The sequence below is a fragment of the Puntigrus tetrazona genome, chromosome 6 (assembly GCF_018831695.1).
Source record: "Puntigrus tetrazona isolate hp1 chromosome 6, ASM1883169v1, whole genome shotgun sequence".
Lineage (NCBI taxonomy): Eukaryota > Metazoa > Chordata > Actinopteri > Cypriniformes > Cyprinidae > Puntigrus > Puntigrus tetrazona.
In genome coordinates this window covers 13,038,400-13,065,417 of record NC_056704.1, presented here as the reverse complement: position 1 = coordinate 13,065,417, position 27,018 = coordinate 13,038,400, and the positions used below count along the sequence as shown (strand labels likewise).

The 27,018-nt window shown below is 37.9% G+C and overlaps 2 protein-coding genes across 3 annotated transcripts; both read right to left on the bottom strand.

The window, feature by feature from the left end:
• Positions 1-988: 988 nt before the first annotated feature.
• Positions 989-6,559, bottom strand: gpr17 (G protein-coupled receptor 17). 2 transcript variants are annotated; one of them, XM_043241608.1, is made up of 2 exons: positions 6,136-6,559; positions 989-3,560 (listed from the first exon to the last, which is right to left on the bottom strand). In XM_043241608.1, the coding sequence occupies exon 2, from the start codon at positions 3,550-3,552 to the stop codon at positions 2,533-2,535; it is 1,020 nt and encodes a 339-aa protein (XP_043097543.1). In that variant the 5' UTR covers positions 3,553-3,560; positions 6,136-6,559; the 3' UTR covers positions 989-2,532. The 2 variants fall into 2 exon arrangements, with proteins under 2 accessions (XP_043097543.1, XP_043097542.1); XM_043241607.1 differs by lacking the exon at positions 6,136-6,559 and adding an exon at positions 4,784-4,872.
• Positions 6,560-7,296: 737 nt separating this feature from the next.
• On the bottom strand, positions 7,297-25,895 carry LOC122346752 (unconventional myosin-VIIa). The gene is given in 49 exon segments (XM_043241601.1): positions 7,297-7,735; positions 8,059-8,178; positions 8,385-8,468; positions 8,553-8,669; positions 8,759-8,944; positions 9,061-9,170; positions 9,487-9,574; positions 9,760-9,873; positions 10,128-10,233; positions 10,957-11,112; positions 12,124-12,277; positions 12,479-12,633; positions 12,748-12,866; positions 12,989-13,170; positions 13,265-13,419; positions 13,566-13,692; positions 14,257-14,374; positions 14,462-14,629; positions 14,719-14,946; positions 15,027-15,200; positions 15,600-15,719; positions 15,848-15,974; positions 16,067-16,224; positions 17,106-17,224; positions 17,227-17,401; positions 17,607-17,774; positions 17,881-18,090; positions 18,183-18,392; positions 18,491-18,709; positions 18,802-18,886; positions 18,971-19,065; positions 19,145-19,234; positions 20,078-20,236; positions 20,308-20,448; positions 20,538-20,701; positions 20,788-20,923; positions 21,015-21,225; positions 21,684-21,826; positions 21,907-22,026; positions 22,108-22,184; positions 22,284-22,437; positions 22,699-22,812; positions 22,932-23,074; positions 23,476-23,597; positions 24,192-24,376; positions 24,787-24,933; positions 25,019-25,120; positions 25,576-25,617; positions 25,787-25,895. Coding segments are annotated over 48 exon segments (6,663 nt in total). The 5' UTR covers positions 25,594-25,617; positions 25,787-25,895; the 3' UTR covers positions 7,297-7,645.
• Positions 25,896-27,018: the final 1,123 nt, after the last annotated feature.

Here is a 27,018-nt window from a genome sequence, read left to right as displayed (position 1 = left end):
CATGTAGGTGTATGCTGATGGTAGTAATACAATATTGGAAAAAAAAAATTTAGCTTTATGAGTTAAAAACGTACCCTGAAATGTAAATAGAAATCCATTAAAGGCACACATTGCAATACCAAGGTTCTACTCTGCACATTTTAAGTGGAAGATAAGGTAGAAAGCTGCCCTTTTTAAGTGTACTCCACCAGAATCATGCTGTTGTGCTCCTAAAGGTACAAACCCATTTTTCTGATCTTGTACAGTAGCTCTAGTTGTATTTAACAGAACAGCTCCTCCAAAATTTCAAAAATTCTGCAGACTTTAGCCTCAGAAGTCCCACTTTTCTGGTGCATTTTGAAATTTTTTTAGTTTGAAACTTTCTGCTACACTCGTTTAAAAAAAAAACAAATGTTCAAATCAAACGTCTCATCTGTAAACGTACTGTATTTCTTTTCTGAATAAGCACTCTAATCCGGAGTGATATACGCTATATTACACACACATTACTGTAACCACCCCCCTCCACCTCCTCTCTTTCTCACTCGTTGAAGATGCCCTGTTACGTTAATGGACAGGAAGCCTTGCACAAATATGAGGAAAGAGAAGCAAAGACAGAGAGAGTCAGACAGAGAGAGAGAGAGAAAATAATCTGCTGACAGCTCACAGTTTGAGTCACATGATGTGAAAGAGAACCTGAGTAGTGCCACAGCAGCTTTAGACTGGTGGTTTCCATCTTGCGTCTTTCTCGCATGCACACAGCCGCGAAGAAAGCGGTTATGTTCTGCTGTCAATAAGAGCGCAGCGGTGACGGCCACAGTGTGGTGGGACAGAGCGTGTGCGATGCATTCTGTAGATAACGTGCGTTTTCACAAGATTCTGCCTATTGTAATTAGCAGATGTCATAAGATGATACTCAAAGTCAAGTGTCATGAAGACATGAGATGTGACAAAGTTCTTATGAGAATAGGAGAAACGCATCTGAAAGGGGACAAAACACAAATAACCGTTTGTGGTTAAATGTATTTACATTTATTCAGCTGATTTATATACAGTAGCAAATTGACCGATGGATGGATTTTACTTGAGAAAAAAAAAAAAATGACACCAAAAATAACATTTTTATACCAGCTGGTCACAGTAATTAAAATAATATAAATAATAATACATATCAGTATCACTTGAACACATGAAAACAAAACCAGTATTTTATGCCAACAAAAATCTGTACTTATATACCATAAACTATTAAAGGTAGGCAACATTAAGCATATTAATCAACTATATAGCGTGAATTGCACATGCATCTAAATAGTCTTAATAACATAGTCGTCAAGGAATGTAAAAAAAAAAAAAAAAAAACACACTGGTTTGTTAACCTTCACACTTTTCTTAACACAGCTTGAGGGTGCTACATCCCGAGAATCCCCCCGGGGACCGTTAAAAATGATTATACAGTTTTGTATGTATGAAAGTATGAAGTATGAAATGCATTAGTTTTACACTGATTTCATTAAGAACGTAAGCACTTCCGTAGTGCACAAAGTTGACAAATTCAGAGCATGTCATTAGCACACAGGTAATATGCTAATAAAAACACAACATTAATTTCTAAAAAGGCAGCACACAGTTTTATACACAATTTATGCCTTGATGAGTCTTTAGTCACAGTCTTTACAACTGTGGTATATGACTGATATATGCAACAGCCACTTAGAGCCTACCGTCCCGAATCAAATGAACTGCAGACAACAAAACAAACCAAAAAAAAAGTTAAATACATATGCAACGATCGTCTAGATGCCGTCCACGCTGCTAAGAGACATTGCAATGACTATGTGGTGAGCGCTTTGCCTCAATAACAAAATCAATAGCTCAGTGTTATGCAACATAAATGACAGCAAGGCTGTAGTGAGACTATAGATTTTTACTATATTTTTTAAGTAATCCCTTTTTTGTATGACACATTGACGTAAAGGTACAGAATAGCTCTTATTCAGTACTTAACCGAACATAAGGCTTGATGTGTCACACACAGAACAGAAGATTTAGAGAACGTGAGTAAATCACGTTTTTAATTTCCGTAAAAAAACGTCCTGAGAATTTAAATCAGTTCAATGGCTTTTGTAGTCAACCTAGGAAGTCAGAGAACACTTTGACAATAAAAAGTGATACAGTAAAAATTCTTATTGGTTTGTACCCATTTAAAATGATACAAACCATTTAAATTCATAAACATATCACTGTGGTGATTACAGCGGATATCTGTGCACATATATTTATAAAGCAATCCAGCCTTCGTACCCACACACCAAACTTATATACTCCTAGGAGAAAAAACAGAAGCCATTCAGCTTATCACGTCAGTGTACCATCAAAGTGATTTTAAAACAGATCTTTAAACTTACATACATTTGTTTTAACATGTCCAAATCACATTGTGGGCTATACATAAGGCTTCTTGAACTGACCGTACACTATCACAAGGTGTAGGCCAAATCACTAAAACAAATACAAAATATTCATACCATCTGTATGATTTTAAGCGCTTTCTCAGAACTCAGACTTTGCACTCAGAGAACTCTCATGTGTGCCTTTCAGGTCCCCGCTTGTAGCGCCGGATCCCCCCGATTTGTCTTTGCAGAAAATCCTCTGAACGCTACCCCTGAACTTCTCAGCCGCAAACAGATACACCAGTGGATCCAAAGCCCCGTTCAGGCAGGTAAGAGAGGAAGTAAGCCGGTTAGCCAGGGCTAGCCCTCTTTTGATTTGGCAGGACAAGTCTGGGTGTCCGTAACCCAGGATGAAGGTTGCACGGCTTAAGTGATAGGGCAGAAAACACACTATGTAGATAAGCATAACCAGACCAATGGTGCGAAGAGCTCGGAGTTTCAGAGCCGGCTCCAGCCTTGAACCTTTCCGCAGACTGTTCACTATCAGCAGGTAGCAAGACAACGTGGCGATGAAAGGTGGCGTGAAGGCCACCGCGAGAGAGACGAGAGCACGCCGAGAGGCCCTTTCTCTATACAGTTGCAAGCATACAGTAGAGCCATTGACGTCTGCAGTCTGCTTGGTGACCAGTAGGGGCGCCATAGACACTATCACCAAAGCCCATAGAGCAAAACTGGCTATGTGAGCATAACGAGGGCGCCTGACCTTGAGGGAACGTACGGCATGTACCACAGCAAGGTATCTATCACCTGCAACACAGGCCAGGAAGTACAAGCTGGCGTACATGTTAACATAAAAGAAGAAGCCGGCGAGGCGGCAGGGGATTTCACCAAACGGCCAGTGTCCCCCGGTTAAATGATAAGTGGCTCTGAGGGGTAAAACGAAGACGTAAAACAGGTCGGCCACAGCAAGATGAAGCAGGAAGACGTTGGCTGGAGAAGAGTTGCCTCTCTGGCGGGCGAAGATCCACAGGGCAAGGCTATTACCCTTCAGCGCCAGAAGAAAAACTATGATGTAGTAGATTCCAAAGATCATGTTCTCTACTGTATTGTCCACAGGTGGACAGCTCTCCATGGATTGATTGGACAGCAATGTGGGAAGTTCTGTCAGGGGGGACTCCATTTTAGCAACTGTAAACAGAAAAAAGATTGTTAGTGTTTAAATTAATTTAAATATAAATGCATTGAATTTAAGTTAATACATCATATCATACTGAAATCATATATATATATATATATATATATATATATATATATATGTGTGTGTGTGTGTGTGTGTGTGTGAGTGTCTTGTCTGTCTGTGTAAAATGTACGACAGTCAGGTATGTATTTATGTATGGATGAATGAGAAAGTGCCCCTATAGAGCCGGTCCCCCTGACAGATGCCATCATTTTTATGTATGCAGGCAGCTGCAGCCTTGCAAGTTATACATTATTAACATTTTTAAAAAACACATAAAAAATGTATAGATCAACTAATTTTGGCACATACTTCTATTACATTTCCAAGCCAACCTATGCTGCATTCAAGTTAATTTGATAGATCCAAAAAGTTGTTATAAGAAATCATCAACAACAACAACAACAAAGATTGCACAAGAAGGACAAGACTGCACCTGCTTTTGGGAGCATATTTTCAAAGTTGACCGTTGTCAAAACATGTTTTGCAGCAGCAATCCACCAAGCAACAGTTTTTATTCCAGCAGCAGTAAATGTTTTCTTTAAGCATTGAGGGAGGGAGCATTACAGCTGTCAGATATTTGTGTGTATCAGGAGTCTGAACAGATGTCCCTGTGGAGCGGTCGCTGCGTGGAGGTGCTGGTGCATCCGGTGGTCACACCAGAGCCACTCATGGCTATCTGCTTATAGTCTGAGCCAGCTGTCCTCGTGGCATTCTGCTTTGTCAAATCACTGGCGTGTGCACAGGGCAGCCTGCCCCAGATTCAGTGAGCAAACTCTCTTTGGAAGAGGCATTCATTCTAGCCATCCAATAACAGTTGCTCTATTAATAATCAGGCCGAAGCATCTGCAGGGATAGGCCGCAGACCTTTTTAAGAAAGGTTCAAAGCAGGGGAGAAGCTCACCTGTTACTACTAGAGCTGTAGCTGACAGATCCGTGTGATACTTTTTAAATATCATTATGAATATTGCATAATAGAAAGTTGTCGTTTTAATACATTTAAAAATTATTTCAGTGACACAAAGTATTGTCAGGATCTATTTGTTTACAAAACACAATAAAATGAACAATTAAATAATACTTGGCATTTAAATATTAAATACTTAACAAATCAAGAATATATTCACATGTATCATGTATTCACTCACATGTATTCAAAATAATAAGTACGCACCCTTTGGAATACTTCTCTGAAAGATTCCATTTGTATTAAGCTCTTTCTTCATGACTAAAATATGCTAAAACATTTCACAATATCCTCTCACTGGGGTTGAGCTTTAATCAATATTTTCAGAACGCTACAGACAAACATAAAGTAGGCGTGTACAAAGGAGTGTCTCAAGATCCTGCCATAGGAAAAAGTGCTGCAGGATTTGTAACTGAGGGGGAGGAAAATAGTCCCAGAACATGCCAAACCCTTCGGTAACTTAAACAGATAAAAGTGGATAACTACAAAACAAAACACTGTCCTGAACTCTGCTTGGAGACAAAAAGTAGCGACTGAGAAATCCAGATGTTGATAAATGGTTCTGGTGGTTCTCTGGTGTGTGTTATGAAACTATACTGTGCGATCCAGGAAAAACACATTTACTCTGACAAAATATTAGAATTTCAAATAAAACACTGTGATCCCGCAGCACCAATCCAACTGTTCCGTGGTCGGCTTTTGGAAGACATGCCCCAAACCCGGAAAGTCTTAAAGAACAAGGCTTCTGTACAGGCTGGCGACAATACAGAATCACTTTTGTGTTAAAGAAATAAGTGGGGGTCAAGCTGGGGTTGCAATGTGACACTAATGCTCCTATACCACATCACACAAAAGAAGCAGAAGTAATCACAGACGTGAGGCACACTGCAGATTAACCAAAGCTTGAACTGCAGCTCAGCGCAGACTAACATGCTTCCAGAACTTAAGGTAAAACACAGCCACGGGATACCCTTCTCTCTTTTTTTTTTAACAGTAATAAACAAATACATAAAATATGACGACAGGAAAGCAAACGCTGTACAAAGTGTCCTGTGCTACGTATACAGCATGTGCTATACATATATGATTCCCGAAAGTGATTTTGACTTACTTTGCTCATTCAAGCAGAGCAAATCTTGGCCAACTAATTCTAAACCTTAATGCCTAAAATGACCTTTTAAAGACTTTCTTCTCTCACCAATAAACTCACATTAGATGCAATAAAATGTACATAGTAAAAAATGACATGCACATAAACTAGGAAATCCCAATATGGGTTTTGTTGCAGAAAAGCATAGAAAAGTACAAAAACTGTACAGTAGAAAGGGCGTATTTTGTTTAAATGGCATGCATGTAAACTAGGATATATATATATATATATATATATATATATATATATATATATATATATATATATATATATATATATATATATATATAATTAAATCAGAAAAACAAAATAGGTCCATTCTTTACAAAACAAGTTTATGCAAACAAGTTTCAGTGGAGCCAGATAGCAGAGACTGAGAGAAAGTAAATGAAGTCAATGAGAAACTTACCAGAGTGTTGATCCCTCAACAGCCAGTAGAGTAGTGAAGGAGTTGAGCGGAGGAGAGGGGAGAGAGTTCTGCTGCCTGCGCTCTCTTACAGCTGCTTGAAAAGCGAGAGCTTCTGTTGAGCGGCAGTGGAGTTTAATGGAGTCGAGAGACTACTCTCTCAGGCTGAGCTGCGAGATACTATACTGTGCCTCTTTTTGTGTAACCAACAAATTTGATCACAAAAACGCGGTTCGCGATGGGAAGGCTCTAAAGTGACCTTTGACCTCAGCCTTTCTTTGCAATGCTATTTTCTTCTGAGGGCCACTTGTGCGCTCCACAATAACCCAAGTCAGAAGAAGCAGCACATTTCGACAGGGGGAGAATAATGGCATGCCTTGCTCTCAATGTGGAGCCGGTGGGGGACCATGGCAACGGGGACTAGCGTGCCTTTAGGTTACAACCCCCCCACCACCCCGAAACCCCCTCCTTCAACCATATCAATAAACAGAAGATGAACCGAGCATTTAATGGGACAGTTTATGAATAAAGACCAGAGATTATCCATTGTAGACTGTGGAAAGCCGGACAGACGAGGCCCCTTGGAACTCGGAGAAGAAATATGAGTTGAAATCGCAAGGGCAAACAGGACAGAGAATAACAGACTGGGGTCCTTGTTTCTCGGGTCCCTGCTGTGGACTGTTGGGGCATCATACATTAGAGCAGCGGAGAGCAAAAATAAGGGCATGTGATCTTCAGACAGATGTGGAGCCCCGAGCGAACAGCAAGAGCTATAATCTGTCTTTCATTCTGGAAGATCACAGCTGTGTAGGACACACATCATCTCTTTTTCTTCTGTCTGGGCCAGTCTTCAACGATATGCTAATATATTTCGCTTCGCTGAATGAGCCCACTATCTAGTTGCCTCTGTTTTACCAGAATAGGCTAAATAATACAGTGCTAAGTCTTAATTGGGACGTTTCCAAGCCTCATTATATACTGCCCCTCGAGACTTTTTTTGCCCCGGGGGGCACAGCACAGTGTAGCATGACTGTTTTACAGGTTCAAGAGCTAAAACAGTTTGCGTTTAAACAGGACAAAACAACACGAGCACAAGGCTTAGGGAATTCCATTTTTGAAAACATGCAGAAAGCTCTATATGACAAATAATCACAATGCCAGGAGTTACACCTCACAGTCATTTATTTAACAATTTCAATCATATGCATCAACGATTTTATCCACTGACTGTAATGATTCATTTATACCATTAAATATTAGTCAACCAGTAATCTGACTGAAATTACAGTCTTCACATTCTGGCAGAATATCGAGGAAAAACAGCTTTAAATCTTTATCGCAACAGTTTGCATCACACATTTTGCAGTATATATAGCATATCACATTGAACAATAAATCCACACTTATTTAGTTTCATAATTTATGCTGTTTTTAACATTACTCATTGGTTGTGTTTATATGTGAATGCATCTTTAAAAGAAAGGCACATAAGGTCATTGATGGGTTGTTATTTTTAGTCAAAGTGTTGACTGCGTCTTTGCCCTCTCTTCTCATTAAGATACATGTTGACGTAGGAAGTCAGCAGGTCATCGATTTTGTAGCCCTTACGAACAGGACAAAAATACCATTATTTTAAGATCTAAAAAATTATACTAGAGCAAAAATCTATTATAGATAGATACATCCTTTCTATTTTTCATATATTAGCTGAAACGGAATCATTTATAATACATCCTTTGCTCTTTATGTGTTGCTGGATAAAAATGTTTTTGTACTTTATTAACTCCAACCTTTAAATGGTAGCGCATCATTGTTTCCACAACAATATTAAGGAGCAAAAACACTGATAATAAGAAACGCTTCTTGAGCACCGAATCAGCATCTTTTACACTAAAGCCTGAAAAAAGCCACATCTGTGTCACTTACCAGGGACGTTTCACACAGGATTTTGTTCCCTCTGACAAGGTTTCCTACAGTCATGTGGAAGTATGTGCTCCCACTGCACCAGTTTGCAATTTTATTATATGGATGCACTGCCAGAATGTCCTTAAAAGAGAAGTTGAATACAATTAGTTCAAGAAAATTAAAAGTGGAGACAGAATTGCAATACAGTATATGATTCATATTTTACATAGACACTGCCATTGTAAATTCAAGCTTACAGGAACACATACGAGGTGTTATACATATATTGAGTAAGGAAATAACATAAGTTAGACAATAATTATTATTTTTATTTTAATTGATGATACCTTTGTTTTGGGGTGAATGAAAGTGACACCCTGTTTGCTAATGGCAATCCTCACAATATCGGGGAAATTGGGCTCTGAGGTTTGCTGTAATATCAAGAATGATTTTAGAAACTTTTTTAAAGTAATATTAGCAGAGATATTATTGTGCCTCAAACTCAGATTGCTTACTTTGACGTCAAAAAAGGCGCAGCCAAATGTGGGCCATTTGTAGACAATCTTTAAAAAGCCAATCATTGCCTGCTCCACAATTAAGCCAGTTTGCTTGTTGTACTCAGCAAAAATGTGCTGTTGGAAAATGGTTACAAGAAACACTTTAGAAACAATGTTAATTACACAGTGCAGAATGCTAAGAATCGCACTGCACTGAAAATGACCTTTTTCCATTCGTCAGCGGACATGGCTTTAAGCTGGTCATTAGGCACCAGGTCTTTCAGCATCCTAGGAATCATGGGAAACTGAGTTTTATCATTGTCCACTTTCACCCTGAAGAGTAGAGAACCTAGCACCACCATTTCTTCTTTGGTACAACGATGATAACCTCTCAAGTACTTGGGCAACTCCTAGTGAGAAATATGGAAAAATACTATATAACTTATAAAGTTCTTCAGTGCTTACAGGGAAGCTATATGAAAAGGTTTCCAAACATTTTTAAGAACATGGCACAGATTGCCAGTACCTGTGGATAATGGAAAATGAGATCCGCCTCCACATCTCTACCAGGAATAATGTTGAACCATAGTTTTCTCATAAAGAAAACAGTGTAAGACACATTCACTGGACCGCCTGCTGTTTAAAACATAAGCAAAAGCAGTTGTTTTGAATCTGACTTAACTATGTAACAATGTTGACCGACTCAAACTTGCTCCTTTTAGGGTACATTTAGACGACAGTTTACTAAATCATACAGAAAATGTCAAAAAAAATAAAATTCACGTTCACAAGGAGCCACAAATGTCTACAAATGCTGTAATACGCACATCAGGCCAGTAGTTGGCAATATAACTTTGTAAAGAAAAGTTTTATTTGAAAAAAGGGTCATGTAAACAACCCCTCAATGGATCTAAAGATTTTTAAAAATATAATAAAGCCATCAAAAACTTACCCTGATTCACTCTCTTTGCTCTCCTGGACCAGTCAGTAATCTGTCTCAGGCTGTCAAAGAAGTAGTCAGTTTCATTCAGACTCAGAACCTGACGGAAAGAAATGCTAGATGAATATAAAGACAAAGGTTATGTAAAAAAACAACATGTAAAATGAAAGGACATAATATTGAAACCAGTGTTGGTTTCAACATTAAAGCTATTGGTTTAAGATCCTGAATATGTGTTCATAGCCATGACTATTAAATATAAATCATGGTAGTCCCAATACAAACCTTGTCAGGGGTTTTCACAAAGAGGCTGAAACCTTCAGATGAGGACAATATGAGTTTATTAGCAATGGTCCGGACCAGGTCTTTTATCTTGGTGTTGGATGCCACCTCAAAATTCTGTCCAGAAGGGCGAGAGAAAAAGTATACAAGGACACAAGATTAATATCCAATGAATAAAATGCATGACTTGCATTGGCAGCAAAATATACCGATTATAGATTTCATGCTTATGCAACTGCAATTATTTTCACCATTTTAAACGTTATTAAGGAGCGAACTACTGCTGTAGTAAAATAATAATAATAATGCTGCACTATTGCCTCAATGGGAAGCAGAAAAAAAAAGTATCCATTTACTGTGTGTTGCATTACCTCCTGAGTGTCATTGGGGAATTGAATTTTGTGGAAGATCTGGGTGCTGTTCTGCTGAATGGCATCAACCTCTACCTGGTGAGGTGGAAGCTTTCTGGGATCCATTCTAGCACAAAAAAAACAATGACAACCAAATCAACAATGCGGTTCTGATCATATGTGACCCAGCTTGTGGACTCACTTCAACTATAGGGCCACAGTAGTGTTCCCCAAATGTGGAAGTCTTTGAACAGTTGCAGTAGCAGATGAAGTCGCTGTAAATTCAGTGCTACCCTATCACTCAGTGCTGACACTTTCCTGGCATTTGCACCAGTCTGGCAAAGGTTAGCGTGCTAAAAGAAGAGGTGTTGCTACGCTAATATTTTCAAACAGTGTGCGATTTTAAAAGCACCCAGAAACACTCATTTTTGATTCAATTATATTAAACATGATAGCATCTGTGTCAAGTGGCATCACGTGCAAAGTTGTTTTAAAACATGTAAACAAGCCGAGCTTGCTTCAACATGGTAAATTGTTATCGTCTGCTAATAGGGTGTTTATCTAGTCATGCTTTACAGTAATATAACACACATGCTGTTTGAGATGAGCTCCAATAGGTTATGGCTCTCAGGTAAGCCAGCCAAAGTTCAGAGTAAAAAACAATACAGGCTTTATTCTCATAAGCTTTTATATAACGATTCAAACATTAGCTTTTTAGTGATTCTATAACTAAAAAGCACATGACAGTAAAGCTTTAGAAATATACGATCAATTCGTCAAGTCTGTTGATTCACTGCATTTCTTCCTGTTGCTATACCCATAAACTTATCTCGTGAAATACTGGTCATACCTCCGAGCCCCTTGCAGTCTCTGGAGGCAGTCTGCGGCCAATGGCTCTCGTTTGCGTGTCTCTATGAAACGCTGAGCATGTTTCAGCAGAGAGTTACTGGGAGGAAAGAGACCACAGCACAGCCATAGCAGCTGCCAGCCCTGCTCCACACTGTACCTGATTGAGAAAGAACATTATACATGTTAACTTACCATTATAACGCAAGTTATTTAATTAGAAATATAACGGCATGTAGGCTATACATTAAACCACATGTTTCACAGACCATCTAACGTCTAAACGTGAATCAATCAAACAGTTCAGTGAATTTGCTGCTTGTTGATTCCCCCGCACAGCAGACAGAATTAAATTAATTTGTTTTATTAATCTTATATGGTTTCTAACAAAAAATGTGTTTTTTATTTTTTTTCCTGAAATGTCCATTGCTTAATTTTACAATTATAAAACACATTGGCACCTAAGACCCAAAAAAGTTAAAATCAACCTAAAAAACAGCTCATTAAAAGAAAAAGAACACTTGTGAATAAAGAGGTTAAAGGCTGTGTAGTTCCTCCTCACTGTTATTAAGGGCAAGCTGTCTTTGGTGCAAATTCATTCCCAGAAGGAAAACTGTACAGAACTATTGAGAAACCGTGCCTCTGTCACATCTTTATCAAGTTCACAAGTCATTATAATTTCAACAGATATTACTTGCATGTGCAGCAGAATTTCTTTGTAATAAATAATACTTCTATTCAACAAAAATGCATGAACTTGTTTAAAAGTAACAGTAAGGAATATACAATGTTAATGAAATGTGAACAAATTGCATCTTATATAGTATATAATGCTGATGTTATAAAATATTACTACTTTAAATAAACTTTTGTTTGAACTTACTATTCATTGTAGAATCCTGAAAATTACATCATAGTCTGTTATAAAAATAGATGTTTTTTGAAAACCAAATCAGCATATTATAATGAATCTTTAGAATCATGTGACATTGAAGACTGGAGTAAAAAAAAATTTTTTTACTGGATTTCTGTTGAATAAATGCAGCCTTTGTGAGCATAAGAGACTTCTTTCAAAAGCCTGAAGTATTTACCAGACCCCAAACTTTTGCGGCAGTGTCCGGGCATTCAATAGACAATGCAGTATTGATTTTGAGCATGTAATGCTATTTACCGGTTGTTATTGCTGGTCATTTGTTTCATGATCTGACAGTAGATCTCATCTCTGAGCTCCTCATTTTGTGTAGGTGGGCCAAAGATCTGGTCTGTAAGTTCCAGGGGGCTCTGGACTTGTCTAGTAGGGTAGTCACCCATGTACTTTAGAATAGGTGCACCATTTAGTTAAGGAATCAGATCTTTCCTAGATAACCTACCTGGATAACCAGGTTAGCTGGTAAGTTTCATTTATGGATCATTGCTTATGTAACCCTACAACAGCTGTTCTACAGCTTTATTCATTACTAGATTTATATATGTACTTTTATATGTATTTATATATATATGCAATAAATATGTGTGGCAAAGGATATCAGTGAAGGCATTGCAGGCTAGTGGGCTTAAATCTGAATTGCCCACCAGTCTCTTCAGCAAGGGCTGTCTGATTGGTTCTCTGGAGTTGGCCCACAGTCTCTCGGGTGCTGCGTTCTTGGAGATCACCTGTCTGTTCACATCTTTGATGGGCTGCCTGTGACAATGACAAAAACAACAGGTCATTCATGTTTGCTTCTTAAACGCTTAAGAATTTGGTATGTTTCAAATAAGAGCAATATCAATGTGGTCAAACTGTTGCTGTAAGTACCTGAAATAATCAACAGAGAAATCTTTTAGAGTTGAAGGAGCCACTCTTTCAGTCATGGTTCCTTTTACAGTGTTATCTATGATGGTCTTTCTTTGATCTGGAGACAGGCTGATCAGGCTCTTAAGAAAAACAAAGCAAAAATTCAGAACGCATTAGTTACCAACACAGTTATGATAAATAACAAACAGACCTTTTCAGATCTAAATAACAAAAAAGCAGGAAAACATATTCAAGTTCTCACCAGGACTTCATTTGTCGGCTTTGTAAGAGTCGGAAGAATCAAGACAGCATCCGCGGGGACTGCGCCAATTTGTCCTGTCCGCTCATTCTTACCCTTCAACCAGCCGCGAGCAACAGAAAACTCATCATCCTTAATGAGGCAGATGAGCTCCGCCTTCTTAAAGCTGAGGAATGTTTTATCATCTTAAAAAACATACAAACCATTAGACAAAAACAAGTCAAATAGATCATGTACAGTCAAATAAAAAATCGTATATGGCATATTTCCTCTTCTGACCTTGTCTGTTAACCTCCTGTAGGGTCACAGCATATTGTGATCGTTGTATCAGGCCTGCCAGGAACATGGCTACCAGATCTGAGATGTCAGTGGCCATGATTGCATTCAGTGTGAAGTCTCCTTTCAGAGTCAGCAAACACACACATTTCCTTTCTCTGGAGGAGACGATGCAGGGAGAACACAGTCAATTGTCATATTTTTGAGAAGATATCAATTATATTTGTTTAATTTTAAAAAATCTAATTTTTAAACTTGTGAGTGACGAGACAACATGACAAACATTAACTGGTGTCCGACTCACCTGATAGCGTTGACCCCGGTGAGCTCTGGGTAAGACAGCACCAGGAGATTCTTTTCTCGTTCATCTAGGAATGTTATTCCAGTTGAATTTATGGCAAAGATGAACTTGCTCTTTTGTAGAGGAGGACCTGAATATTGAAATAAATTATCATTTATCACTATCATAAAGTTTTTGTTCATATTCTTTTGCATTATTTGTGGAAATTATGTTGCAATGCACATTACTGTTTAGAAAATTTGGGGTTGGTAAGAAGTCTCTTTCTCTCATCAGGCCTGCATTTGATATTTGATTGGACATCATTCAAATAGCCCATGTGACATCACTGGTTCAACCTTAATTTCTTTAAGCTACAAGAATCATTTTTGTGCATTTTGTGAACGACATGGGGGTGAGTAATTAATGAACTAACCCTTTTAAAATAACTTTTATATTATAATTTATTGTAATATTAGAGCAGCCATTATTCTAGTCTTCAGTGTAACGTTATCTTCAGAAATCATTCTAATATTCTGATTTGGTGCTCAAGAAGCATTCTGTATGATTATAAATGTTGAAAACAATTATGCTGCTTGGTGAAATCGTCTTTTTTTTAATAGTTAAAAGTATGTGAAGTTCTAATTTCTTTCAAAACCTTTACTGACCCCAAATTTTCATCAGCAGTGCAATACCCATCTTAGCATGCGCTATATACCAGATAACTTGGCAACTTCAAAAAACTTGGAGAAGAGCATTGGCCACTTTTGACGAGCATAATCAACCACCTCTGCTTTGATTTTATCAGACTTGGTCCGAGAGTTTATTAATGGGCCCTAACAAAACGAGAAAAATTCTTGTAAAACAGGTGGAAAGCTTCATTATGTTTATTTTAACATTAGCAATAACAGAAGCATCTGTACCTGCGCATGTGCCGTGTTGACCATCTGGGTCCACTTTTCTTCTGACTTGGCCTCCAATAGTTTGGAGTTAATGCAGTCCTTAACTACAGTCCTGGTATTCTCCATACTCATGTCTGACCCAAACTGCACATAGAAGTGCTTTGCTGCAAGTGCAACAGTGTCTTCCTCCTGATACAAACAATAAGGTAAAATGCTATAGAATCAATGGCTGAATGAATGAATGAAGGTTGTATTCCTCTACTGTGTCTTAAGCATACCTTCTCACACTGGTATTCTCCAGATTTCAGGCCTCTGATGACCTGTCTGTAGATAATGTCTGTGCTGACATTATCCTGGCTGCAGTCATGCCAAGGTGTGAAGATCTCTTTACGGAAGAAGAGACGCCAAGGGGCATGTTGCTCCTGCCCACCCTTCCTCTTCACTTCCTGCTCACACTGAGAGATGGCATCCATCACATGCTCACGGCCACTACCTAGGGACCACACCTAAAAAGAGGGATTACAATACCCTGTCTTAAATTCGAATAAATCTGACTCAAACAAATTTGAGTGTGAGGGCTTCATACCTTGTCATATAAGGCTATGTAAAGTGAGAAGCCAAACGTGTCCTGAAGTTTGACTTTCTGTGAGAGCACCTGGCAGACCTCTTTAGATGTGGAGGCAGAATCGACAGGCAAACTGATAGTCCTGCCATCCATCATAGTTATTAAGATTCCAATGGGTTTCTTGGACTTTGTGGCCTGTGATTAAATAGTGAGGGCATGAATTATAGTTTCAAATCTATGGTAGATATTTGTTACTGGACCATAGGAGAATAAAAACCTAAGGGGTTGACATACAGCAATTTACTGCAATGATGCAATGCAAGTCATTACTGTCAATGAGCTGCCTATCATTATGACAATCTTCAGACTTGTTTAAACTGATCTAAATGAGCAGTAGCATTGACGACACTGAAGGGCACACGATTCATCTCCTGATAGCATTATTTACAAATCTTTTCCCTTTCATTTTAAACAGCAAAAAAACTGATTCCTTGTCCAAACATCTCACTTTTAGTAGGAACGATTTTAAAAAGCTATGGCAAGTTGTTCAGTCAAAAAACACAGTATTTTTCAATGGGGCATAACTGTCTTTACCTGGAGCTCCAGCCAGCTGGGAGGCTCTCCACGCACTCCATTGGCAACAGTACGTCTAAGTCTGTCAGCGCAGTACGGCGCGTATCCCACGGGACCGAAACGAAGAAAACTTTGCAGGTACTGTGAGGAGATGACACGGCACATTCAAGACCATATAATATAAAGACAATTTCAAAAGTATTACTTCATAAAGAAATACAGAAATCAAGCATCAAATAGTTTATTAAGAAAGGCTGTCCTTTATTCACCTTGATAAAGCGCTCGGTAGGAGGAAAAATTCCCAAACAGATGCAGAGGAGGATCCAGCCACGGAAGAAGCTACCACGGTTTGAGTTCTCTTGGAGCTGCTTACAGATCTGGCAGTAGATTTCATCCCTAACAATAAAAGATATTGAAATATTAGAAGCAGAAGCATCTGACCACTAAGCAATATATTACTTTTATAGGTTTTGTAAATAATTAACAACCTGAGGTCACGTCTGACAATGGCGTATCCAACGATGATATGCAACTTTTCAAGAGATGTCATTGGTCGATCCAGGGTAAGTCCATCTGAGTTCATTTCATCTTCTTCAGTAATAGTTTGCACAGTGGGTTGTTTGGGAACTTCAGTCCCATCCTCTGCCTTTAAATGAAATTAAGTGGGATTATAAAAGTTATATATCATTCATCTGTTTGTTGCATTTAAGATATGTTAGAATAATACAGTAATGCATTAGTTTTAAAAAAAATTATGTTGCTTATAAAGGAGTAAAGATTCTAAACTGAATTTCAAACATGTGAAAGATTCTTAGAAATGTATTCATGTTAAGCTAATAGGCTTCTCTGATTTCATGCGATTATATGCATTTTAATTCTGTGTGAATATTTCCAAATACTAGTGTGATCTCTATGTGAGTTATCCGATTGTTGTCATATTTCTATAGATATTACAAATACATGTTTGTAGTAAAGTACAAATGGATGATAAATACGCATTTCGTATATAGAATTAGCAAGCAATCTGAGTTTCTTGTTCATTATATGGAGTAACAAATTACTGATAAACAACAAACAATGAACAAAAAGTAACTATGCCTTGATTTTTTCTGTTTTAAACATTTTAATATTCATGTTGTTGGTCTATGGTCTTTATTGGTTTGTCTTCTCTCTTCTTCCCACTCCCACTTTTCCAAAATTTTTAAATCAAAGGTGTGAAAGACTAGTGCTAAAACACAGGAAGGTTTCATGACACTTTACCATAAAATTAGCAAAAACAAATCACTGTTTTTTGAACTAAACAAGTTCATTTTGTCACGATATTTTCGAAGGAGATAGACAAGATGTTATAGAGTAGTAAGGTAATGAAAACCTAATTCTGACATTCAACCTTTTTTTTTTTTTTTTTAATTTCCTGAAAAAGTCCCAGCATGACATCTGACTGGTTTTCCCAGATCAAATATATATCTACTTATTTAATTAACCAAAATGAACAGATAATAAGTGTTGCAACATTTACCAATTTACCTCTTCTGCTATTACAGACGGTTTTCTACTGGTTCTTCTGTTGGATTGAGGCCCCTCAGCAGCTGTAGAGATCCTTCTGTTTCGGGACATTATATCAGTGAAAGTTGAAGTCTTTCTGTTTTTGGACCCTGCTCTGGAATGGCAGATAGTTTGCGGCTTGGAACACCATCATCTTGGACAGATTTTTTGTTTCGGGCCAGTATGTCTGTAAAAGTTGAAGATTTTCTGTTGCGGGAAGCGTCTTCTGGAACTGTACTGAGTTTCCTGTTCTGAGAGTTTCTTGTATTTCTCATTCTCTAAAATAATAAGACATCAACACTTTCAGGAAAGGCTGCATTTCAAGAAAAGACTGCAGGATTGTTTTCAGAAATGCTAAAAGACCTGTACTGCTGATCTTAGATGGTCTCCCAGTTTGTCCAAGCTAGTTTTTAGCTGGTCAGCTAGCTAGTCTCACACACTTTTTTTTCAGGTGTAAAATGTAATAAAAAGGAGTTTCCTCACCTGGTCCAGGCCCACCATATGGCTAAGGCGTCTATCTTTTCTGGAGGCCACATCTTCCTGAAGAGAGCCTTCTACAAAGGCTGGTCCACTTCTGGAGACCCCCTGAGCTCTTGGTTCAGGAAGATCACCCATAAATCTCAAGATCATCCACCAAACTGTTAGTGAAGCCTGCGGGGAAGAAGAGAAGTGCAGTGGTAAGCACCTATTGTTAATGTGACATCAGAATAATTTCATAAATCAACCAAAAGCTGGTAAAAGTCAAAAGTGGCTTAACCAGGACATCATTCTCGTCCTCATGGTAGAGCAGAGGCTGGCGTAATCTCTGGCGAATGTGTGTAGGTGTGGCAGCTCCCTGGAAGTACATGGAAGCAAACTTGGAGAACGAATACTCATCCAAATCATCATAGTCTTCCTCTGGAATCTCCATAATAGGAGCATCATCTAGATCCACCTCTTCAAGCACCATTCGCTTTCCCTCAAAGTCCTAAAAACAAAGTTTCCAAGCAGTTTTTGGTTTTTACATTATTGTTATTCAAACATTAACATTACACTTTTTTGAGAAGCTTCATCTCTCACCTCAAAGCCCACAGGTGCCTGGCCCTCCTGTCCGCCAACCATTCTAGGCAAGAATCCAAAGATATCATCCACCATTTCCTGGTCTGTGATGGATTCCAGCTGTTCTGCCGCCTCTCTTTCTTTTTTCTGCCGCAGAATTTCATCAAGCCTCCTTTGCCTCTCTAGAGCAGCAAGTTCTTCTGCTCTACGTTCCTGAAGTGAGAGGACAGCCTGCAAACAACAGAGACAGCAACAGATAAAGATGACTTGTAGCCTGAGACATTTATCTTTTAAACATAGTGACTATATCCATCAACAAAATTTCCTACATCTCTCTTCATCTTCTTGACAGCTTTTCTAGCTAGAGTTCCTCTTGTGTAAGCCTGCAGGAGGATCACTGCCGCTCTCTTTCGTTTCCACTCCTTTCTCATCAGGTAGCCACGAGTCTGAGCCTGAAGCAGAACAGTTGCTTGTCGCTTTTGTTTATACCGCCAGGCCATTTGTCGAGAGCGTACTTGAGCTTGCAGACGGGCAAAACCCAACTGGACCTGCAGAAAGACAAGTGACATTTTACATCAACATTGGTCACAAGACTATCAACATTTAGAATTTGCTAGTCGACAGTTAGAGGATGACATACCACTCTGTAAAGTTTTCTGACTTTGTGCCCTCGCCATGTTTTCTGTATGGTCACAGCTGCTTTTCTCTTTCTCAGGAACACTTTCCTGCAAGAAAACAAGATGGCAACTGATAAACCAATTTGTGAAAATTTTCTCTACAAATATAAGAGATTGTCCTCAGGTTTTTACCTGTGTTTATATCCTCTCAGTACTTTCTGAATAAGAAGTGCCTTCTCATTGAGAGCCCTGTCTCGTGCCAGTTCCAAAACGGTATCATGGAAATCCTGATACAAGTAAGTATGCCATTAGAACGGATCTACTTTAAAATGCGATAGGGGTTAGCTGTAAAATTCACCTCAGTACCTTCAGAAAGACTTTAGTCTTGCCGATCTTCCAGTCCTCTTTATTCAGAACATTGTCACAAATGCTTTCGCAGCATTTCTTGGCACTCTCCTTTAATATTACAGTTATTATTAATATTAACAATATTAATGTGTGGAAAAACTTATTTTTCATCTAAAAAATATTGAACAAGATAAATGTATTTAAGAAGCATACTTAGGCTTATTTTAGAAAACATATGAAGAGTTTATTTGCAAGAACAAATTTTTATTTAAAAAAATCACGTTTTTTTATTTTGTTATAGTGCTTTTATTGTGTAATTTGATGGAGATTAGTTGGAATGGACTATGAGAAAACATGACTTTTGAGAATTTATTAAAAGCTGTTTTGCAAATAAACTCTTCATATATTTAATAATCTTCTGTTCTTAAATGCGTTTTGTCTTATGGCAACTTACTCTGGCACACTTATAAAATGCTCTAATAGATTTTAGCCATTTTGCTAACTTCCACTACCCTTAGCTACTGAGTTGGCTCTCCCACATCCACAAAACTCTGCAAAAAAATGTTGTCAATAACTTAAAGTCAGCAAATGCCAAAAAGGCAAAAAGGAAACTGAACTATTAGGTAATACATAAAATGACCTTACTTACAAAATGTGACAGAATAGGAGCTATAAACTCTGCAAACAACAACATAAGTGTGGCCTATCCTTTTTTTAAGCCAATGAGAGGGTGTTCTTTGCCTCTCTGCTCTTTATATACTGGTGTTTGCTGATGTGTGTTTTGGGAGGGCTGGGAATAAGGTTTTGGTGGCTACTGATGTAGCTGGTCTAATTCAGCATAACTGTGTCAAACATTAGCAAAATGGCTAAAATCGCTTACAGAACCACTGTATGTTACAGAAACCACTGCAACACTGAATTCACATCAAACAACATAGAAGCATCTCTCACAGTTTTGGGGTCACAAACACTGGACTTGAGCAGCACACGGTAGCGCTCTACAAACTCATCAAACGTGTGACGAATAGGATATCCAGCCTTCCTAATGCGGATAGTCTCCATCATTCCTGAATAACGAAGTTGACGGATACACAGTTCCCTGTCAAAGAGCTGAAAAATTGGAAACGTGAGTCACTGAGAAAAAAGTGAGTCAGTGAATGGAAAAAATGAATGGAACTTACCATAGGCTTCTTGAAGTCATTGGGTTTAATACAGCGAATGAAGAAAGGCTGACAAGCAGTTAGAGTCTTCATTAAAGAGTCCAGGGACTGACGAAACTGCCCACATAATGTAGGCACACGTTTCTTTGAGTCTGTTGTTTGCTGAAGGAATAGCAAATCAAAGATAAAGCAAATAATCCTTTAATAAAGCAAATGTGTGTAACACATGCCTTTAGCTGGTTTTAACATACCCGGAGTGAGTTTTTTGGGGTGACGATAGTGTGATTGGAACTTGTTTTTGCCTCCGTGGTGATGAGCTCATTGTGAAATATCTGCTTTAGGAGCTTATTGGATGATGTGTGTATCAGCTGGATCAAATCATTACTCAGAGTATCTCTGTTCTTCTCAAGGAAGCCTATATAGAAAGTAATTTTAATTTGAGATATATTTAAAGGCAAAAACTCACATGAAAGTATTAGGAACTCTGATAGCCTGTATTACCGTTGCAGTCATAGTAGACAACTCCAGCAAAATGCTGGATTCCAAACTGTGTGTCGTGATTATTTTTGGGGGGCATGTAGATTTCACCCTTCTCATGAACCTGATTCATTTTGTGAAGCATTGTAGCATCTGTGCCCTGGAGAAAATTACAATTGGTCACAACATGTATATAAACAATTATAGACATATTGTATTTGCAGTAAATAAAAGTGAATATATTTTAGAACCTTAGGGAAGAGACTCTCTTCGTCAATAAGAGCGAGAATGTTGAGAGGCTTTATGGCCAGAACATCAAGCGTACACTGGTTGTCGTTAAAGTCAATGTTATTCCAGACAATGTCTTCACGGGCGTATTCCTGTTGTTCAAGCTTGAAGACGTGTTTTACGAAAAACTGCTGAAGCTGCTCATTGGCAAAGTTGATGCAGAGCTGTTCAAAGCTGAATCACAGACAAGATCAAGATAATAATTCTGCGATCATTACTCACCCTGTGAATGTCATGTGCTACATTAATATATTTTAACCATTGAAACCTGTTTATTTTACAGCCCTATAATTGGTCATTGGTTCTCGCGTGTCTTGTGACCAGTTGTCACTAACATTTCAAACCTCACATGACACATATAAAGGGGTAATATTTATCATGAGTTCAGTGAAAGGGAGGAAGATTTTTAGAGAACAACTATTAGTTTGGTCTGTTCTTCACATGACTATTAAATGGCAACAGAAGACTGTAAATCTCTTTTTTTATATACATTTATGATATTTTTGTTTTTTTATCCCAGTCTCCATTTAAAGGAAAAGAGCAGGTTAGATATTCTTCAAAAATCCTTTTTTATTTTGTTCCACAATTTTTTTTTGCAATGACATGAAAGATGAAATGCTTATATGACAAACCTGTTGTTGTTGAAATTTTCAAAGCCGAAAATGTCCAACAAACCGATAGAAAGTCGGACGTATTTGGGGTCATCAGGAGGAGGTTTGTAAATGGCACTGTTGATTTTCTCCACAATCCACACAAACAGCCTTCCATAGATGGCCTGCACACAGAGAGTACATAAGTACAACTGCATACGGGAGTATATTTGATCTGACATGAAATTACATTTAGTTGCACAACCTTTACAAACGCATTTCTGCCGTCCACTGCTTGGGCTGAGGTCAGAGGTTTGGACACACTCTCCCTGTTGGTCATCAAAGAGCGTTGTGTCAAGCTCACATCCAGGGCATTTGGGGCAACCTGCAAAAAAACACCAAAAAAACATCAGATCTATGGGCTTGTTTGTGCTGCTCGCAGACAAATACACTTATTTTTAATTACCTCTAATAACTGTGCGGCCATTTTGAAATGTGTAGAGGAAAGAACATCACAGCTCTCGAGGTTGTTCATAATGGTTTCTTAAATATTAAAAATAGAAATAAAGCTGAAATAGGCATTCCCTCAAAAAAAAAAAAAAGTATTGCTTCAGTTTATGCCTCTTTATTATTACTACTTACCTTCAAAGTCCACATTCCCCAGGTGTAGGATGGCTGCAAGAAGCTTGTTAATTTCCCACGTGTCATTCTCTGTGAATGTCAGGATCTTCATTGCTGAGCGGAAACTGGCGTACTCTTTTATGTCATCCCGTCCTTCGCATGTAGTGCACTGACCCTATAAGCCAGTATAATAATGTTTAAAGCAATGATGCTTATAAGGATTATTTATTCATCATTTTGCTCTACACCTGTATGACAGTTTGTTCTAAGGAATACGAAAGAGCTTAGGGGTCATTGATTTTCATTTACAACAACAATCTTCTTTTGTGTTCCACAACTGTAACTTTGCAGTCAATGTTCATTCTCACTCCAGAAAGACTTAACAAATGTAAATAGACATAGAAAGTGGAAGCATAAAGTTTATAATGATCAGTACCATGGTGAGATAGTTGTATTCTGCAGCATGTCCCAACGACAAGATCTTTTTTTGGTCAGGAGGCATTCCCATAAGCATGCAGTAAAAGATGTGGTAGTTTCTTTCTTGTGGGGCCTGTGCCAAAAACACTGCATGAATCAATACGGCAAATAAGCAATAATTTAATTATTTGCTTGATGTCAAAGACTTCACATTGTACCATCTAATTTTAATCGCATATCAGGATGGTTTACCTGTTTACAAACACGTGATTTCTCGAGCAGGTACTGTTCGATGCAGGCCCCCTCGATTGCTCCATTTTTATTAAAGTTGATGTCAATATATTTTCCAAAGCGGCTGGAGTTGTCATTGCGAATGGTCTTTGCATTACCAAAAGCTACAAAAGAGAACATGATGTTAAAGGAATAGTTCACTGTTCACCCAATAATTTAAATTCTGTCATCGTTTACTCACCCTCAAATAGTTCCAGACCTGTATGCATTTTTTTGTTCTGCTGAACACAAAGGAACATATTTTGAAGACGTTTGTAACCAGGTTATTTTGGGTACCATGCCATAGTATTTTTCCCCTACTATGGAAGTCAATGGTTACAAAAACAGCCATATTACAAACTGTTTTTGAAATATGTTCCACAGAACGAAGAAATTCATACAGGTTAGGAACTACTTGAGGGTGAGTAAATGATGACAGAATTTCCTTTTTTACTATTCCTTCAAGATGAGGAATACAATGATGAATGATGCAAGAACATATGTGCTTCTTCATTAACATCCATACCTTCTAAGATAGGGTTGGCTTCTAGAACCTGCTGTTCGATCCAGGAGCGCTGCCCACTCACCGCCGCAAGAAACTGCAGCATGAGCTTGGTACTCTCTGTTTTTCCTGCTCCAGACTCCCCACTGACAAACACAACACATGTAGATGCTCTCAGAGCACATCAAACAGATCATACAAACAGAATGCAAGACAGACGCTGGAGTCAACATATAGGTCAAGGTTGCTCTGGGTGTTTGTACAGCTGCACATAAACATAAAAATACTGCTATGAACCGAAACATTTCACTCTATAATGAATATTCTGATCGTTTCAAACACACACTTTTCAAGAATATTCAGGTCACTCGTTTAATATAATGAAATTGTATGAGAAATTTAGTTGGTTATCCTTTGAGAATATCTTTCATCAGATGAACAACATTTTTCTGAATGTTGTGAATTAAACTTTTAACATTAATAAATTATATCTAGTCAGGGGTTTGTAACGACATTTTGTGCAAAACCATGAAGATTTTATAAATCAAACTACAAAATGTCAGTTTCAACCAAGTATGAATGACTGAATGAGCCTAAAAATGGCTGACAAGTTAAGACAAGTATTAAAACATAAATAAATAAAAATTTCAAATGGGTTTGCAACGACAAAGCCATGTTTTAAACTAACCTAACCCTCACTATAAAATATCAGTTTCTCCCAAGTAGGAATGACTGAAAACCTAATGATGCAGCACTGGTCTTTGCGGTTCCGTCGCATGTTGAAGAAACAGCTGTCTGCGATGGCAAAGACATGTGGGGGGAGATCACCCAACCGCCGGTCTGTGTACTGCTCCACCTGCTCTGGAGTGTAGATTGGCAGCAGCTGGTAAGGGTTCACTGCCACCAGAATCGACCCTGTGTATGTCTATCAAAACAAAACAGCAAAAAAGTTGTTGCACGGTCAAAAAGATTACAGAAACCTCCTGCAATGAAACTACATGTTTGCAGATAGAGGAATATACATTTACAATGACATCTACAGTATGTAACTGCTTGGTGCATAAACATTAATACAGCTGGACTTCAGGGCGGGATGCTGGATTTACTGTATGTCAATGCTGTATAACAATATGATCCGCTCATCAAAATTGGAACTGGCTGTTTCTATAGAAACAATCTTGTTATTAAACAGGAAGTGCAAAGAACAGTTGAATTGAGTGGACAATGCATTCCCTATTTTGGTCATTTTAGGTTCACAGATCTTGAAATGCAAAATTTTAAACCATATATTTCAACGTATACCAGATTACTCTAAAGTGGCGGATAAAAACTCACATAGATTGTTCCTTCTTTGTAGCGCACTAGAAGGTTCCGTAACAGTCCGGCCTCATTTAGGTCACCCAGCCTTATCATGTCATCCACACCATTCGCTGACGTGGGATGCATGGGCTTCAGGGAGTTGTCCTTCTTAATCTTGTGCTCCTGGAAATCATGCAATGGAAGATATCAGCTACACTTCTGCAGTCAAAAGCAGCAGTTAACTAAGACTTCATTGCGTGTATATTACCTTTCCCTCATCGTCGATGAGCTGAAGTTGTCCAGTGTCTGAAAGTCTGACTTCAGCTCCGATTTGGACCCCATCACTGCAGTCCACCCACACATAGTCTCCCTAAAGTGGTTGATTGATATTTTAAATTAACCCGTTAGCATTACCTGCATATGCTAAATAAAGACAGAGAAACTGAAGATTTACTTTTAATGTTCTTTAAGACGGAATCTTTATACTATGCCGACATGGTACAATTACAGTACTCATGCTGTTTATTTATGCATACATATATCAAACAATCATGATATTATACTTTGATATTTGCTCAACCCGAAAGTACAAATCATGATAAGATAAATCTATGGCATTATAGTCCATACAGGCCAGGTTTACACATTAAATACAGATTAATCGCATGTTTTTTAGCTATACGTCAGTCCTCGAAACTGCATGTATGTTTACAACTTTGATTATTCATTTATATTAATGCCGCATTGACTATCATTTAATGTAAAACTAATCTAGAATAAAAATTATAATGGTAACAAAACTTATCCAGCTACTTAATAATTTACCTTTCTTAAAACCACCATGACTGAGTCCTTTTGTCCTCCAGCCTGAACAATAAAAGGATACATCAAATATTGGCAAGACAACTTAGTTAGCGAAGGTTAACAACGAAGGCAAAATGGCATCTAACACGTATAGAAATCACCCAAATACAACAGTTTAAACAAAAAACAACAAAATAGCAAAACCAAATCACTGAATTCATACGAAATCTACCTTTACTGGAGGATATTTGATATTTGAAGTCTTCTGATCTCTTGATTATTTTTTGTCTCTTTTCATTGAAGCCGGAACAGACCCCTACAGTATGAGTGTTCAGTCAAAAGAAATGACCTCAGGTGCCTGATCAGGAACAAAAGGTGTTTATGATACTTTGACTTTGCACCCTGACTAACACATCCATAATGATAAACACAAGGAAGCTCTGTACTCTAAATCGGAATAAAAATTTTAAAAACCTGTTATTAGAATATGGTATAAATACCACAAAACACAGAGATTATTAAGAACATAAAGCTTCAAGATAAAAGGTCTTTTCTGTCAATTCTGTAAAATTGTGACGGAAAAGCACCGTGGACCTGCACAGACACACTAGTGATGTAAACATCAATCAGCAGAACAAAACTAAGACAGATTAAGAAACAAAAATAAATATTGCTAATGTGAATGTCTTTAGGTTTACATTGCTCTTAGTAAAAGTAAAGAGTTAAACCTTTGAACCCGCGTGACAACATATGGAGATCTGAGCTCTGGTCATAAGAGGGCAATCATGTTGTAAATAGCGTAGTGCCATAGTTACCCGGGGCGGAGCCATTCTAGAAAGTCATATTTCCATCAGGCAATACTAAACTTCATCGCAAGAGCTCACAGAGATAAGAGGTTTTGTGGTGAGGTGTTTTAGGTCACAGGCGGTTTATAAAACAGGCTCTTTCAACAAAATCAATAGAATGAACCAAGGATAAAGAATAAACATAAATATATATAAAATATATATCCTTATACGCTGAAAACACATTTGACCTTTAACCTACAGAAAGAAATAAGATGTGATAAAATTGTTGGACAGAATCAATGCTTGAATACGGCAATATTTTTTTTTGAACACCCAGAAGGTCATTCGTTTGTGAAACATTGTAGGCTGTACTAGTAAACTAATTCATAAGCTATTTTTAAGGTAAGTTTCAAACATGAAATCTAATAACACCCTTGATTTAGCCTAGTGTAATTCATAAAGACTACTTGGCAGTTTTGAATGATTAAAATGGGACACATTTTGCTACTGCTGTCACAAGAAACATAACTGATCAATAATAAAAAGAATACTAGTGAAAAAGCAAGCCAGATTGCCATCTGCATATCTGAGGTTTCATTGGTTCCGGTAGTTAAGTAACTAACACACATTATATACATACATACATATATAAAAATAAAATTAATTAATTTAATAA

Excerpts from the sequence above, each read along its gene's own strand:
- gpr17 (XM_043241607.1), bottom strand. The coding sequence starts at position 4,835 with ATGAAGAAAGAGCTTAATACAAATGGAATCTTTCAGAGAAGTATTCCA. Across the intron at positions 3,561-4,783 it reads TCAGAGAAGTATTCCAAAGG|TTGCTAAAATGGAGTCCCCC; the intron begins GTGCGTACTTAT and ends TTCTGTTTACAG.